General features: G+C 37.5%; 2 protein-coding genes across 2 annotated transcripts; one reads left to right on the forward strand and one right to left on the reverse strand.

Moving 5' to 3' along the window:
* Positions 1-3: 3 nt before the first annotated feature.
* On the reverse strand, positions 4-6,668 carry GCK72_011071 (uncharacterized protein; the record flags this gene model as incomplete). Its single annotated transcript, XM_053728196.1, has 7 exons — positions 4-337; positions 1,103-1,416; positions 2,663-3,016; positions 3,064-3,201; positions 4,305-4,923; positions 5,943-6,193; positions 6,594-6,668. The coding sequence occupies 7 exons, from the start codon at positions 6,666-6,668 to the stop codon at positions 4-6; spliced, it is 2,085 nt and encodes a 694-aa protein (XP_053587773.1).
* Positions 6,669-7,826: 1,158 nt separating this feature from the next.
* GCK72_011072 (uncharacterized protein) lies at positions 7,827-16,418 on the forward strand (the record flags this gene model as incomplete). The annotated part of the gene is made up of 8 exons (XM_003097185.2): positions 7,827-7,955; positions 8,905-9,092; positions 10,577-10,826; positions 10,869-10,997; positions 12,059-12,440; positions 13,299-13,542; positions 16,080-16,275; positions 16,326-16,418. 8 exons carry the CDS (start codon positions 7,827-7,829, stop codon positions 16,416-16,418), a joined length of 1,611 nt encoding a protein of 536 aa, XP_003097233.2.
* Between the last annotated feature and the right edge of the window lie 206 nt (positions 16,419-16,624).

Genomic DNA, 16,624 nt, shown 5'->3' on the forward strand with positions numbered 1-16,624 from the left:
AAATTAGAAATCGCCATAATCGAATTGTTTCTGCTCAATCTTGTTCCAATTTTCAGCCAAAATCTGATAATCCTGGAATGCGTGATCACTTGTCGAATGAATTCCCAACTCTGCGAGCATTTTGATCACTTGCTCCTCATCAATCGATCGGAATGCAATACGAACCAATTCCCCGGATGGATCACAATTCGCCGCCATTTTCATGAGAGCATCGAGTCGACACATCTCCGATCGAGATGCATTTCCACGTGTCCAGTGTCCGATTCGTTCGAATTCGTCGAGTTGGGGAAGGAGATTCGAGTAGATTTGAGTGTAGAGAGAGCCGAGTATTTCGATGCTGAAAATGAAATGAGACTCTGAAGTGTCAGTCTGTGTGTCTGTCAGGGATGTTCGAACAACTTTTTTCGAAAATTTTTTGAAAAACATTTTTTTCGAAAATTTTTGACTGAAAAAGTGGCAACTGGAAATGCGGATAGACAGGCATCCGGGCTTCCAGATATCCTGACTAACAGATGGACAAGAGAGCATTCCATAGTCCTATCCGAAGAGCTAGGGCGTACGGACATCCGGATACGAGGATACCTGGACAGACAGGACATCTGGATCAAAGCTGCACTAAAAACCTTATTTTTCGAAAATTTTTGACCGAAAGTACCAAAAAATCAAAAAAACTTTCTGAAAAAAAAGAGTTTTTCGGAGGAAAAACTCTTGAATTTGTATGAAACCTGTGAAAAAAGACCCCCAGAAACCAGTTTGTGAGTACAAAATTAGAAAAAAATTCAGGAAAAATCGAGAATTCTCTACTTTTGTTTCCTAATTTTTGAAAATTTCAGGAGATATTTTCAACAATTTTCAGGTTTTTCATTTTTCAACTCATTTTCAGACAGTTTTTTTTAATTTTGTTTTGGAATTTTCCCGTCTTTCTGTGTTTCTTTGCGTCCGGATGTCCCACATTTTCAATGAGAGCGTCAAAGGCGCGCCGGTTCACCCTTTTTTGTTGATTTTTACCCGAATGTCCAGTTTTCCAGTCTGTTTGTGCATCTATTTCGGCTCAAAAGCGTCAAAGGCGCGCCAGATTACTCAATATTTTGTTCCAACTCACCTACAACACGTCTTCCACTTGTCAAATCTCGTCTGTAAATTCTTGAATAACTCCTCCGTGAGCACATTCATTAACGGACTCCTGGATGGTCTGCTCGCCTTCACAGTGCAATTATTCAGACATTTCTGAATATGATAGAATGTCTCCATCATCCATTTCTTCTTCTCTCCCTGATATGATGATCGAATTCCTCGATCCATTGAATCGATCAGATCATTTAGATATTCAACAATCATTCCACTCAGACGATTCCATTCGTTCTCGTATATTCTCTCCACTTCGAATGATCCGATTGGCCATGCGATTGTTTGGGTCTGGAAAGTAGAAATGAATGAGGACGTTTTGGGAGCGGGAAAATGGGGAAAAATGCAAAAATCTGTGTGTCCGAATGTCCCCAAATCTAAGTTTTCGTTAGTCTGGCGCGCCTGGGACGCATAACTAGAAAATGTGTATAGAATACATTGAGGAATGCGTTTTTGGTGGAAAAATCTAAAAATATGTGTGTCCAGATGTCCAGATGTCCTCATCCGACATCTGGACATCTGAACACACCGACAGACAGTGATATTTTTGTTAGAATACATTTTCCTCTGAAACACCTATAATTTTTTGAAAAAATTGATTTCCGAGCGCCCAGAAGCGCAGTCAGAATTCAAAATATCGGACTTTTTTTAGGCTGGCGCGCCTGGGACACATAATTAGAAAATATGAATACAATGAGGAATTGTGATCATCATTGGGGATTTTTTTAAACGGAACAATATAAGAAAATTGAACCCTGGAAATGTCTGCAGATGAGAGTTTTTTGGGGGGAAAAACTTCTCAAATCTGTGTGTCCGAATGTCCGAAAATCATAAAACTGAGGTGTTCGGATGTCCAGATGTCCTTACACGACATCCGGATACTTGAACACACAGACAGACGAAAGCTAAAAATTACAAAAAATATCTTTAATATGTCAAATGTAGCAGCTCAATACTGAATATTTCTACCAATTTCAGCCAAAATATAATTTTTTTCACTTTTTTATATCGCAAATCCAAAAACTGAGCTCAACATCCTGATTTTTTTTTTTGAAAAAATCGATTTCCGAGCGTCCAGAAACAGAGACAGAATACAAAATATTGGAAAATTTTTGTTAGAGGCTGGCGCGCCTGGGACGCATAATTTGAAAATGTGATACAGAAAGTCTCGCCTTAAAAACGCGTCGACGGCGCGCCAGAGAACACATTTTTTATCTGATTTTGTCTGTTCGCCAGGAAATTTGTCCGGATGTCGTTTCATATGGAAAATCGGAAAATCGCGTTTCAGGCGCGCCAGCTAAGCTCCTCATTAGTGCTGTTTTTGTTAAAAAACGCGCTGAAAGCACGCCAGTTTCTCATTTTTGTTGATTTTTAGCGGAATTTTCAGTGTTTGAGTCTGCCAGTCGTTTGAAGGTTCAATTTTTTCAAAATATTTGGCGTCAAAAGCGTCAAAGGCGCGCCAGATTACCCATTTTCTGGTAAAAACCAGTTTTCCCGTCTGTCTGTTCATATTTTCGTGTCCGGATGTCTCCCCTACCTGTATAATCCGTCTCAACTCCCACACGGAATTCATCACCAAATAAACGTCATTGCTCCACGTGGATTCAGAATACAATCGATTAGCGACCGCCCGTATTTTATCGCATAAATCGATCCAAAGTGTGTGTTGACACTCGTAAAACATCATCTGAATCTCTGAATTTCCGAAAGATTCCACATTTTTTTCGACTCGATGAATCCATTGTTCCAGGAATACGGTAATTTCAGATGCCCATTGAGAAGTTCTGGAATTCGAATTTCCGCCGATGAAAATTGCTGGAAGTGGAGTGAAACATGAGGATGAGGAGGACAGCAGTTTATTGATTGATATCGTGAAGAGTTCCACTTCTAACTGCAAAAAAAATGAATGAAAACGCGTCGATGGCACGCCAGACTCACTAGAACCCATTTACTGATGATTTCTGGCTCGTAGAGGGGCTCGAAAAGGTCTTTATTCGAGATATCGAATTCACACAATTCCTCGAATCGATGGAGAAGAATTGCCAGTTTGGAGAAGATCATTGGGTCTTTGAGATTCTGGAAAAGATGAGTTTTGTAGATTTTTTATCTAAATTCCGCTCAGAAAACTAAAAATCACTACTTTTCCGTTTTTTTAGCATTGAAAACGGTTTTTTTCATTGGAAAACAAAAATAATTGCCAAAAATTGCATTTCGAACTAGAAAAAGTCAATTTTTATTTTCATTTTTAAACTGAAAACGGCATTTTTGATATTAGAAATAGAAAACTTCTGTAGAATCGAACAGAAAATGCCCCCAATTTTCATAAAAATTAAATTCCGACCTAAAAAGTGTGATTTCGACGGTTTTAGAGCCGAAAATCACTGTTTTTAATGGTTTTTGAGCTGAAAAACAAGATTTTCAGTTGAAAATCGAAGATTTTGGGGGTTTTTAGTATGGGAAGTGGTTTTTTAAAGCAATTTTTGCTCAGAAATCTGCTAATTTGACTCAAAAAAATGTTCTGAAACGCGCCAAAGACGCGCCAGCGATTCTGCGATTCCGACGGTTTTTAAGCCAAAAACGGGGTTTTCATTCGAAAATAGAAAATTTTGACGGTTTTTAGGCTGGAAAATGGAATTTTCAGAGGAAAAACGATTTTATCGAGAAATTTTCACATAAAATCGCGTCGAAGGTGCCCCGAGGAAATTCTAAAACGCGCCGGAGGCGGACCAGCGGTTTTTGAACCGAAAATCACGATTTTAGGCGGTTTTTGAAGTGAAAAACGGGATGTTTCGTCAAAAATCGAGAATTTTGACGGATTTTAGTATGGAAAGAGGTGTTTTCAGTTGAAAAATACGATTTTATCGAGAAGTTTTCACCCAAAATCGCGTCGAAGGTGCCCCGAGGAAATTCCGAAACGCGCCGAAGGCGCGCCAGCGGGTTTGTGATTACGACGGTTTTTGGGCTGAAAATCACGGTTTTTGACGATTTTTAATCCAAAAAACGGAGTTTTCAGTCGAAAATAGAAGATTTTGACGATTTTGAGCTGACAAACGGGATTTTCAGTCAAAAATCGAAGATTTCGACGGTTTTTAGGCTGGAAAATGGTATTTTTGTGGAAAATTCCAGACAAAAAAACACATATGACTCAAAATCACATTAAAATCTCGAAAAAACGCTACCTTTTTGACGAATTTCTTCGTAATCATGCCAATAAATTGGAAAAATGTCTGATTAAACCTCTCTTCCACCTCCTCCTCCTTCTTGTATTTCTCATCTAATCCACTCATTCCTTCGATTCCCTTTTCCACAACTTCCTTCAAATTCTTCGCCCATTTCGTGGCACTCGTCAGAATCCACTCAAAGTCTGCGTCTCTTTCTCTCTCGTTCTCAATCATATCCAAACACAAATTAGTCAATTGACCGAAAGAAGAACCAATCAGATTTCCAGTCGTTTCAGCATGATTTCCACTCAAAATCTCATCTAAATCACTCGAAAATTCGAAAATTTCAGAGATTTTTTCTAAGAAATCCGGAAAATTCTGCGTTTTTTCCAAATTTTGAATAGGAATTCCTTGTTTTTGGAATAGAGACCAAAGATTCGAACGGAATATTTCAATGGACGAATCGTAGAGATCTCGGAGTTCATTTTCAATTGAATTCCTCAATTCCACCTGATTTTGATCATCCGAAATCAGGGATTTTATTGATTTTATTGGCTCGCGGAGCTCTTGAATCGATGATTTCGACGAGATTTCAATGGATTCGATGATTGCGATTATCGCCGATTTCTTTTCGGATCTGAAAACAAAAAATGAGAGAAAATGTGGTTTAAGATGAGTCTGTCGGTGTGTCCAGATGTCCAGATGTCGGATGAGGACATCTGGACATCCGGACAAACCTACAGACATATTTCTCCCCATTTTCGATGTTTCTAATTGATTAAAGTTTTATTTCAAAAATTTGACGAAAATTGATATTTTTGTCAATTCAGAATGCATTTTTAGCTGAAAAACTTAAAATTAAAAAAAAAAAGATTTCCGAGCTTCCAGAAGCAGAGACAGAATTCAAAATACTGGAAAATTTCGTTAGGCTGGCGCGCCTGGGGCGCATAATTAGAAAATGTGAAAACATCTCCAAAAAGTTATAACACATTTTTTTTAACGAAAATTCTCATTTTTCGATCAGTTTTCAATATTTTTCGCTATTTTTTCATTCTGTCTGTGTGTCCAGATGTCCGGATGTTCAATTTTTAACGAGCATTTTCATTTTTGCGTTATAAAAATCCCCAAAGATGATCACAACTCCTCCGTGTATTCATATTCAGATTTTTGAATTACGCGTCCCAGGCGCGCCAGTCTAACAGAAATTTCCAATATTTTGTATTCTGTCTCTGCTTCTGGACGCTTGGAAATCGATTTTGACCTTTTTTTTCAAAAATTTTAGGTCTTCCAGCTGGAAATGTATTCTGAATTGACAAAAATATCAATTTTGGTTGAATTTTTGAAGAAAAACTTTTAATTAATGATCTCTAACTGAAAAATTGATATTTTTGTCAATTTTAAATACATTTTCAGCTGAAAAACCTAAATAAATTTTCACAAAATTTTCACAAAATATCAATTTTTGTCAAATGTTTGGAATAAAACTTTCAATAATTCATCTCAAGCTGAAAAAAGTGATATTTTTTCTGAAATTAGTAGAAATATTCAGTTTTGAGCTGCTAAATTTAACGAGTTTCTAATTTTTTCGTTGTAATTTCAAACATCTTATCGTCTGTCCATCTATCTGTATATCCCAATGGATTTATCTAAACTCACAACGAATCTTCGAGAACTTTCTGGAACACTCCGACAACTTGTTTCATATCTAATCCATTGGATTTCAGTGTCTCCTCAACAGAGATAATATATTGTTTATACTCATTCTGAAGTGATTCTATCTCATTTCTCAATGATTTCAGCTCTTTTTTCTTCGATTTTATAGCTTCCAGCGCTTTCAATGTCCGTTTCTCTTTGTCTTCTTTCAGTGTGTTGAGTGTCGATAAATCTTGGCGGAGGTCTTGTTCTGACTGGAAAAAAAGAGAAATTAATGAATATTTGGGTGGAAAAATAGGGAAATTTTGGAAATATTGAGGATTTATGACAGAAAATTCAAAATATTTCGAAATTCCTATAATTCTCGGCTTCTTAATGTGAATTTTCAGACAAAAACACATAAATCGGAAAAATTTGAATTCTATGCTTTTTTTGGGGTTTTTGAATACGGATTTAGTTTTTCAAAAAAAAATTTAGTGCGAAAATTCGTCTTTATGCTCAGAAATTCGAATTTCTATCAAATTTTATACATTTTTTGCTTAAAAATCAATATTTCTATAGAATTTTTGTTAATTTTTTCACAAATTTTCTACTTCAAACACAATTTTTCATGTTTTTCTCTCTGAATTCCTTAAATTTATCACAAATTCTTACCGCCTTCAAAATCTCCCAAATATCACTACCAGTAGCATTTTCAAGTTGTTCGAGACGGCTCTGCAGTGCCTGCATCTACAAGAAAAATGACTGTTTTTATAGGAAAATAATGAAATTATCAATATAATAGTGTATAAAAGATAAATGAGTGAATTTTTATGAGTTTTAAACTTTTTTCCGCTTAAATATATATACCTTCTCCGAGTCGAAATTCAGAAGTTTTTGCAGTCAAAAATGAAAGAAAAATTTTCCAAGAAAACACAGTAATCTTAAAGGCGCATTGCAAATTCTGGGCAGTGAGGTCTCGGAGCGATTGTGATAAAACTGTGTATTTTAAAGGTTTTTTGCAATTTTTTGCTTTAAAAAAGAAGAAATCAATTATTAAAAGTGTTTTCTTACAATAGTTAAGAAAAAATATTGAGATAAAACTACAAGAATACCGGAAATTCGCTGAAAACAAATTTCAGACTTTAAAAAAGTACTGTATTTTTTAAAGGTGCATGACAATATTTTAAAAGCGGGTCTCGCAACGATAGCAATTTCTATTTTTGTTTTTGCAATTTTTATTTTTATTTTTAAAGATTTTCAGCAAATTTCCAACTAAAAACGAATAAAATAGAATAAAAATAAGGTTTTTCAATTGAAATAAGTGTTTTTATTAATATTTACTTCAAATTATCTACTATATTAGTTTTTAAACTCCAAATTTCACACAAAAACTCGAAAAAAGAAAAAAAATATACATTTCCGAGAAAAACCGAACACCTGGACTTTCCCCTGATGGCCTAACATTCTCCATTTTCTCTTCCACGGTCACGTGTCGTGATCTACACCACACCACATAAACAAGGAGTTTGTAGCCTCCGGTTATTGTTGACTCACACTTTCTGTCTTTTCGGCAAAAAAATGAGAAAAAATCTTTCAAAAAACGTCTATTTCTTGTTCCCGTTCTTTCTGACAAATGGGACAAGTTATCGATTTTTTGTTATTTTAGAAGATTTTTGAAAGAAATTTGATTTTTAATCAGTGAAAAAGGCGGAAAACAAAAAGAAATCTGTGATGTCTCATGTTGTTTTTCATCTTTTTTTATTGCCATTGCGAAATTTGATGACAATTCGAATTCTGGATGGTTTTTTGGTGATTTTCAGACATTTTTTGCTTTTTTTGAATAGTTTCTTCAATTTTTCCCGTTAAATCTCGTGAAAATCACTCAAAATCACTCAATTTCCCAGCATGATCATCAAAAAAGCGCCGTGTCTGTTCGGCTCGGCGATAGTCGCGGGAATACTGCTCGCCGTCACCGGAATTCTTCTTCTCATTGGGATTCCCATTGATGGAATTGTCAATCGACAGGTTATTGCGGTGAGTTAAAACGATTAAAAAATGTGATTTCTGATGGAAAAATAAGTTTTTAGCAGTTAAAGCAACACGAAAATGCCCAAAAATATAGTTTTCGATTCTAGAAAATGTGAAAAAGGCAGAAAATAGCACTTTTCAACGAGACATTTTTCTTTAACGAGTTTTTGCAAAAAATACAGATTTTTTCATTTTTTTTAAACTATCCACGGTCTCCCACACAACGAAAAAGAACTGCAAGAAACGTGAAGCCGATTTTTTCACGTTTTAATTCAATTCTTTCATTTTTTGTACTGAAAATCCAGTATTTTAGATTTTCAAACGTCGCATTGAATGAAAAAAGGCCCCATCCATTAGAATTGTGGAAATTTAAATTCTCAATCTTATGAGCCAAAAAACGTGAATTTTGGTGAGAAATTGACTTTTTTAATACAGAAAAACAGATATTCAGCAAGATGAGTATGAGAAATATTTGCTGAAATGGCTGAAAATCTCATTTTTCTGAAAATCTGTTTTTCTGTATCAAAAAAATCAATTTTTGACCAAAATTCACATTCTTTGGCTCAAAAAATTTTACACAATTCTAATGGATGGGACCTTTTTTCATCGATTGCAACGCTTGAAAATCTGAAAATACTGCATTTTCAGTGCAAAAAATAAAAGAATTGAATTAAAACGGGAAAATATCGGCTTCACAGTTCTTTTTCACAGAGTTGGAGACTGTGAATAGTTTTTTTTTAAATGAAAAAATCGGTCTTTTTTGCAAAAGTTATCGTTAAACAGTGCTATTTCTTTCCTTCTTCACTCTTTCTAGAATCGAAAAGTGTGTTTTTCTGGAAAATCATTCAAAAAATTGACATTTTCGTGATGATTTAACTGCTAAAAACTCTTTTTTCTATCAGAAATCTCATCGAAACCCCACTTACTCATCAATTTCTGAAATGTCTGTTTTCAGCAAGACTACCTCGGCTTCACACGTGACTCAAATGGTACAGAAATACCGAATCAAATGACGGCGTCATGGTTGAAACCACCGTATTCAATGAAGTTGAATATCTGGATGTTCAATGTGACAAATGTCGACGGAATACTCAAAAGACACGAGAAACCGAATCTCAAAGAGATTGGACCATTCGTTTTTGAGTAAGAATTGAAATATTGGACATCTGGACATACAGTTGCACAGATTTACAGATGTTTTTCGTGAGATTTTCAACTAAAAAAGCCAAAAAAGACCGGAAAACTAGGAAAAAGTTTCAATGGACATCCGGAAAACCAGAGTGACACACAGACAGACATCTGTGCTCTTTGAAGGCAAAAACAACATAGTTGTCAAGGCCCGGCCCGGGCCGGGCTTAAGGCCCGGCCCGAAGGCCCGGGCAAATTGGCGCGAAAGTCAAATTTTCAAATTTTTTCAAATTTTTTGAATTTTTTTGAATTTTTTTGCGAAAAAGTCACATTTTCGACTATCAGTCAGAATTAGAAGAAATTCTGAAAAATAGTCAAAAATGGTCACATTTCCGATGAAAAATTGAAAAAAATTGGAAAAAAAAAATTGGAAAAAAAAAGGTCGTTTTTTGAAGCCGGGCCTTCGGGCCGGGCCGGGCCTTGAAAATTTTCTACCGGCCCGGCCCGGCCCGGCCCGGCCCGGGCCTTCGGGCCTTGCCGGGCCGGCCCGGGCCTTGACAACTATGAAAAACAATGACTTTTTTGCCTTTTTTAAATGAAAACCTTCAAATTTTGTCATTTTTCGACTAAAAATGCAAGTTTTTTATTTGAAAATTCTAAAAATTAAATTTTTTTTTAATCGGTGTCTGAGCCTCTGAAAAACTGCATTTTTGTCCATTTTTCAAAATTTTCGCCCGTTTTTCAACATATTTCGAGCGCTGAAATTTTGAGTTTTTGACGTTTTTATTGACGATTTTCAAATTTTTTGCTTAAAAATCTTTAAAATTGGTCAAAAGTTTTGAAATCTTTCTTTCCTAACGAATCTTCCTGAATAATTACATTTTTCAGTGAAAAACCTGAAAAAAACAAAACTTTCTGAACAAGCAGACCCAAATAAGACTGAAAACTAGATAAAATTCGTTTTTTCGAAACAAAAATTGTGTAAAATTGTCAAAAATCCGGGAAAAACGACGAAAATTCAGGTTTTCGGAATGGCTCGGACGTTGATTTTTTCCTATTTTCCATAGTTGTCAAGGCCCGGGCAAATTGGCGCGAAAGTGAAATTTTCAAATTTTTTCAAATTTTTTCGAATTTTTTGAATTTTTTTGCGAAAAAGTCAAATTTTCGACTATCAGTCAGAATTAGAAGAAAATCTGAAAAACAGTCAAAAATGGTCACATTTTCGATGAAAAATTGAAAAAATTTCGAGAAAAAAATTAGGAAAAAAAGGGTCATTTTTTGAAGCCGGGCCGGCCCGGGCCTTGACAACTATGCTATTTTCCATTTATTTCTCATTAAAAGCTTTAAAAAATTAGAAAATTTTTCATATTTTGGATTGGAGGAGGTCGAAATTTGCAGTTTCATTAAAATTTTAAAAATTCAGGTTTTTCTGTCCATCTGTCCATCTGTATATCCCGAGATCTCCTTGTTTCCCACCAAAAATCCCTTCATTTTTCCAGTGAAATCCAAGAAAAAGTCTACCATCGTTGGGATGAAAATGACACTCGAATCTTCTATAAAAACAAGAAATTATACTTTTTCAATACGAATTTATCGTGTTCCGAGTGTCAGTTGTCACAGAAAATCACCATTCCGAATATCGTTTTCCAAAAATTGGTCGACGCCGCCGACGTGACAATTTGGGGAGTTCGCATCAAATTTGCCATTGAATCAGTGCTGAAAATGGTGTCGGAGGCACCGTTTATTACGGTAGGGAGGACATCCGGACACACAGACAGACACTTTTTTCAGGTGAAAATCAGTGATGCTTTGTTCGATGGATACGAGGATCCGATCGTCGATTTGGTGTGCAAAAATAAGATTTTGAGTTTCCTTTGCGAGACGAATAGTCTTCAGAGGAGAATCGGATTCTTCTATGGGGTACGGTATGCGCCTTGGGGTACTGTCAAGGCTGTCGCACGGCCGGCCGCGGCCCTCGGCCTTTAGGGCCGTCGAGGCCGCGGATTAACCAAATGGGCTGAATTTTTGTACATCGACTAATCTTTTGGTACTCTACAAGGCCGCCTGAAGAAGCGAAAATTTTCCATGGCTGGGAACTGAGATATAGAATCGGCCCACGGCCTTTTTGACAGCCTTGGGTACTGTAGCTTTTTTGGGGTTTTAGGTCACCTTTTTTTTCACATTTTGGAAGAAAATCGTAATTTTATGGCCTGAAACTTGTAAACTTGAAATTTTTTTGTAAAATGTAAATTTTCAGACTCAGCACGTCGAGAGCTTTCAGAAAAGTATAATCATGCCCCTATTCGGTGAAAGTTGGGTCCCACCACGAAACTACAGTATGCGCCTTCAAAATCGATTACTGTAGTTTTCGTGGTGGGACCCAACTGGAAGCAACCATAGACATGATTATACTTTTCTCAAAGCTCTAATTCTCCTAATTCCAAATATCTATGTCTCTTGCCAATTGGAACTAATGCGACCGGGTTACGGTAGTTTTAGTTGGGGAGGCTAGAGGCAGAGAAACCAGGCACAGTGATTTTTTAAAATCATTTTTTCAGACAAATTTCGAAAATTGTGCTTATTTTGAGCCAAAAATCATTAAAAATTATTGGAAAATAACAAAGTTACAGAGTTTCGAAACATTTCGAAAATTCGAAAAATCACAAAAACTACCGAAACCCGGTCAGTTTCGTTTCAAACTCAATAAAACTGAGATATTCGAATTTAGCTCGTCAAGATGCTTCGAATGAGTATAATCATGCCCCGATTCTGTGAAAATTGGGTCCCACCACGAAACTACGGTATGAAATAGGTTACTGTAGTTTTCGTGGTGGGACCCAACTTGCACCAAATCGCGGCATGATTATACTTTTCTGAAAGCTCTCCTCACGCTGAATTCAACTAACCCTAATTGGATTACTGTAGTTTTCGAGACTGCCGAGTTTTGAGTATTTCTAGGCCACCAATCCTCTTATTTTCAGCAAAATGGCACCACCGACGGCACCTATGAAGTGGATACGGGCGTCCCATCTCCATATAAGATCGGTCACCTCTACACGTGGAACAACATGACAGTAATGCCCGAAGGAACATGGGATACTGTATACGCTCGAATGGTGAATGGAACCGATGGACAACTATTCAGTCCGATGTTGAAAAGAGAACAACGGCTGACTCTTTTCGTTCCACAAATCTGTCGATCCGTTCAAATGGAATACTCACGGGATGTGTCTGTTCAGGGAATTCTGTCGTGGAGATATGTGCCACCGAAGGATTTATATGATCCGAAGAGACCAGAGAATCAAGGATTCTGTAATAAGGCCGGAGTTCCCAGATATTTTGAGAACACTACGGTACAGATTGGTAAGGAAATATGGTCTGAAAATGGCCTAAAAATGATCAAAAATGGCCTGAATGGCGTTAAATCTGGACCGAATTGGTGCAAAAATGACGAGACATGGCCTAGAAAACCTGCTTTAATGGCCTAGAATCCCAAAACGAGGCCACCAAACCGCCCTTATTAGAAAGGACTCTTCAATAGCTTTCAGAAAAGTGTAATCATGCCTATATTCGGAGCAAATTGGGTCCCACCACGAAACTACGGTATGTGTATTTAATTTTAGGGGTTACTGTAGTTCTCGTGGTGAGACCCAACTTGAATCGAATATAGGCATGATTATACTCATTCGAAGCGTCTTCACAAGCTGAATTCGAATATATAAGTTTGATTGAGTTTGAAACAAAACTGACCGGGTTACGGTAGTTTTGTGATTTTTCGAAATGTTTCGAAACTCTTTAACTTTCTGATCTTCCAACAATTTTTTATGATTTTGGCTGAAATGTGCAGAAGTTTTAAAATTTGTCTGGAAAATATAGTTTATCCAAAATATCACTGATCTAGAAACGCAGAGTGTCTGGTTTCTCTGGACACTAGTCTCCCCAACTAAAACTACTACCGTAACCCGGTCTGATTTGTTCCAGTTGGCAAGAGACTTGGAAATTTGGAATCAGGAGAATTAAAGCTTTCAGAAAAGTACAATCATGCCTATGTTTGCTTTCAAGTTGGGTCCCACCACGAAAACTACAGTAACCCAAGTTTGCCCTTTTCGTGGTGGGACCCAACTTCATCCAATCTGGGGCATGATTATACTTTTCTGAAAGCTCTCGACGTGCTGAGTCTGAAAATTTACATTTCTTCAAGTTCCAAATAAAATTTTCCAGAAAACTGTCTCCCCGCCGGTCTCATCGACCTATCCCGTTGTCAATCCGGTAATCCACGTGTCTATTTATCGAATCCCCATTTCTATAATTCTCCAATGGAAGTATGGCATGCTGTCAGTGGTCTCTCCGTCCCCTCACCGACCAATGACTTGACTTTTGTCGATTTGGAGCCAACAGCCGGAGTGCCGACCCAAGCGAAAAGAATTATGCAGATTAATGTGGGAATGGTCAAGGGAGACTTGAGGTGAGTACACAAATGCTTAAAATCAGAATTTCAGTACTGAAAAATTCAAAAAAATTTCTAAAATTTTCCGTTTTTTTTTTTCGAAAGAATTCTAATTTCCCATTCACTGACAAAAATTTGAGAAAAATCGGCGGAAATCCGTTTAAGATGTACTAAAATTGTAATTTTTGCTTGAAAATAGGCTGAAAATCTTTACTATTAACAAACACCAGATTCTGTATGTTTGTGTGTCTGTCGCCGAGCCTACCGCCTTTCCTACTGAACCGATTTTCTTCGAAGTTGGACCAAAAGATCAGAAATTTCCCCCGCATGATGCCCGTCTTTTTCTTTTTTCAAAATTCTCAAAATGACGCCTTCTGAGCCAAAAACACTGATAAAGCATAGGGGAATGAAAAACGGAAACAGTGGCGTGAAACTGTCGGCTAAAACGTCGTCATTTCTTTCCATTCTACAGTTTGCATTTTCCGTGTGCCGCGTGGTGATGGTCGGCGTGTCGCCGCGTCCGATCTGGCAAGTTATGCGTCGTTGACTACAGTTAGTTTTTAGTTCGATCCCGTGGAGACGAAAAGTTCTTTGTTCTTTTTTTTTGTTGATAGTTAGGAAAAGTAGAGGTTCCGGAATGTGTCGTTTGTTTCCAGCGAGATATACGTCGCGAACAAATGCGGAACCTTTCCATCGAATTCAGAAAAAATTGAGTTCTAAAAAACGTTCGCTTGCTTCCAAGTTGATCGGTATCACAAATAGATATGGGCAGTTTTCAGGATACATGTGATGGATCCATATGGGTCCACATTAAAAAAATTATTGATAGCTATTTTGGCCAGCATTTCCCTTCTTCTTCACTGTTTTCGCTCCGCCCATTTTTTTTAAATATAACGAGCGGAAGTTGCGTGAAATCCTGACATGGGCCACATAAAACCCGTTCTTTCCGACCGCTGATTACTATCATTTTCCTTTTTCCTTAATGACGTCACTTTCTCTAACTGCTACTATTCCCGCCGAAAATTCGCTAGATACTCATGGTGCTGCTTCTCCTGTTCCCGGTGATACCAGCTCCACGTTGCACGCTGTTCCACGGCTTCGTGATCGTCCCACTTTTGGATCGAATGGTTTAAATCTGATGAGTACAGAATAAGAAATAGATAAAGGTGCGTTCCATCGATCAAAATCAGATGGGAGAGTGGAGCTCGGAGAAATTGATGGGGTAGAGAACACGACACAGAGATCGACAAGAAAAGGACATCCGGTGAAGCTATCCGGACTCGATATTGTCAGAATTCCATAGCAAATGTTGTTGGCCTGTCGCCAGAAAGAGACGAGATGAATATAGGTACGGAAACGGATATATAGCTCGGATTCAGATGTGAGCGTAGAACTTAACAGAATTGATGGGATCGAGGGGACTCAGCTGATGACACAAGAGCCGGTAAAAAACATCGACAAAAAGGAGACGTCGGGCACTGCTTTCAGGCACCCAAGATTGTCAGGATCCTTACTATCTTTGAGTTTGAAATTTATGTCATCAGTCCGACGATTTCTACAATCTGACACTGATCAGTCGACAGTCAAACGGTAACAGAACCAGTTCCGAACGAAATTGAACTCAACAGGAAAAATGAGCCCGATTATCAAACGAGATCTAGACGGGCTTCAAAGATTTCCCAGGCTGCTATCAGAAGACCCCGAAGATGTGACGGCGGGAAGAACGAGAGCCAATACTACTAGAACATCTGTAACTCAAGTGAAAGAGACGGTCAGACCACATCGAGTTCGGATGTCGCCACGTCAACGAAATGTTTTTCGAGTAGGTGTTACTGATGCACAACCAGATCCTCACTACATGAGAACGATTTATCCATACTGCGAGGCGCTATATTTCAAGGCTAAATTCGACGTTCAAATGGTGAAGGTGAATGCGTTTAGGAATCCGATCTGGCAAGTTAGGCAGCGTTGACTGTAGTACTTTGGATTTGTCCCGGAGACGTGGAAGATTTTTTCTTTTCGCCTGATTTAGAGAAAATAGAGGAGTAAGGGAACGAAATCGTATCAGAAAAGTAGAGATCTAACAATTGTGCTTTTCCGGAACGGCCTGCTCACAGCTAAAAGACTACTAACAAGCTAAGAAAAGTATTACGATCCAGAAGTTGGAGAGAATTGTGAGACCTCGACAGTCTCAACCGTTCGGGAAGCGCTGGAGGCGCTGTAACAACCGGAAGGGTGGTGTAGAAAAGGAGGTTTAGTCGCCGTTAGGCGACGTGAACCGACTGGTGACTGAACATCAGCAATTTTGGATGTAAAATCCGTTTTTACAAAAAAATCTGTTTTTCGAGGTTTTTACTAAAAGATCTCCATTTTTCGAGTTTATTACAGAAAAAAATTTTAGAGGTTTTTACAGTGAAAATCCCGATTTTTCGGAATTTTTCCAGCAAAAATCCCGATTTTTGGAGGTTTTTTTTTGTAAAAATCGCGATTTTTCGAGATTTTTCACAGTGAAAACCACGAATTTTCGGGGATTTTACATTAAAATCTATTTCCAGCGTAACTGAAAACACGACAAACGTTATCGTCCCTGTACTTTGGATGAACGAAACCGCCGATTTCGACGAGGGAACTCGCGAACAGCTCTCCGCAATTTTCAACGCAAAACACTATTCATTCATCGCCGGAGTCATCAGTTTATCACTTGGACTCATCTGTTGGCTTGCCGTTTTTGTTGTTATCATCATTTTCTCGGTATTTTTATCGATTTCATATTTTTTAATCGAAAAAATTGGATTTTTCAGCGCCAAGCCGACGAGGAAGACTACAGTCGTCTTGTGCTTGATGAAGACGAAATCGAACCCGTAGAACCTCAAGAAAATGTGGTTTTGGCTTAATAATTACTAACTTTTATTCGTTTCATGTGATATTTTTTGATAATTTGTGGAAAGGATTAATTGAAACAGGTTGCATATGGTGCTTTGAATACTTATTGGCACTTGTTTTGTATATAAATGATTGAATTGTGTTTATTTTGACCTTGAAACCGGTTTTCCCGATCGAAATTGAGATAAAGCGAGAGAAAATCGAGAAAATTCAAATG

The sequence above is a fragment of the Caenorhabditis remanei genome, chromosome III (genome assembly GCF_010183535.1).
Source record: "Caenorhabditis remanei strain PX506 chromosome III, whole genome shotgun sequence".
NCBI classification, from domain to species: domain Eukaryota; kingdom Metazoa; phylum Nematoda; class Chromadorea; order Rhabditida; family Rhabditidae; genus Caenorhabditis; species Caenorhabditis remanei.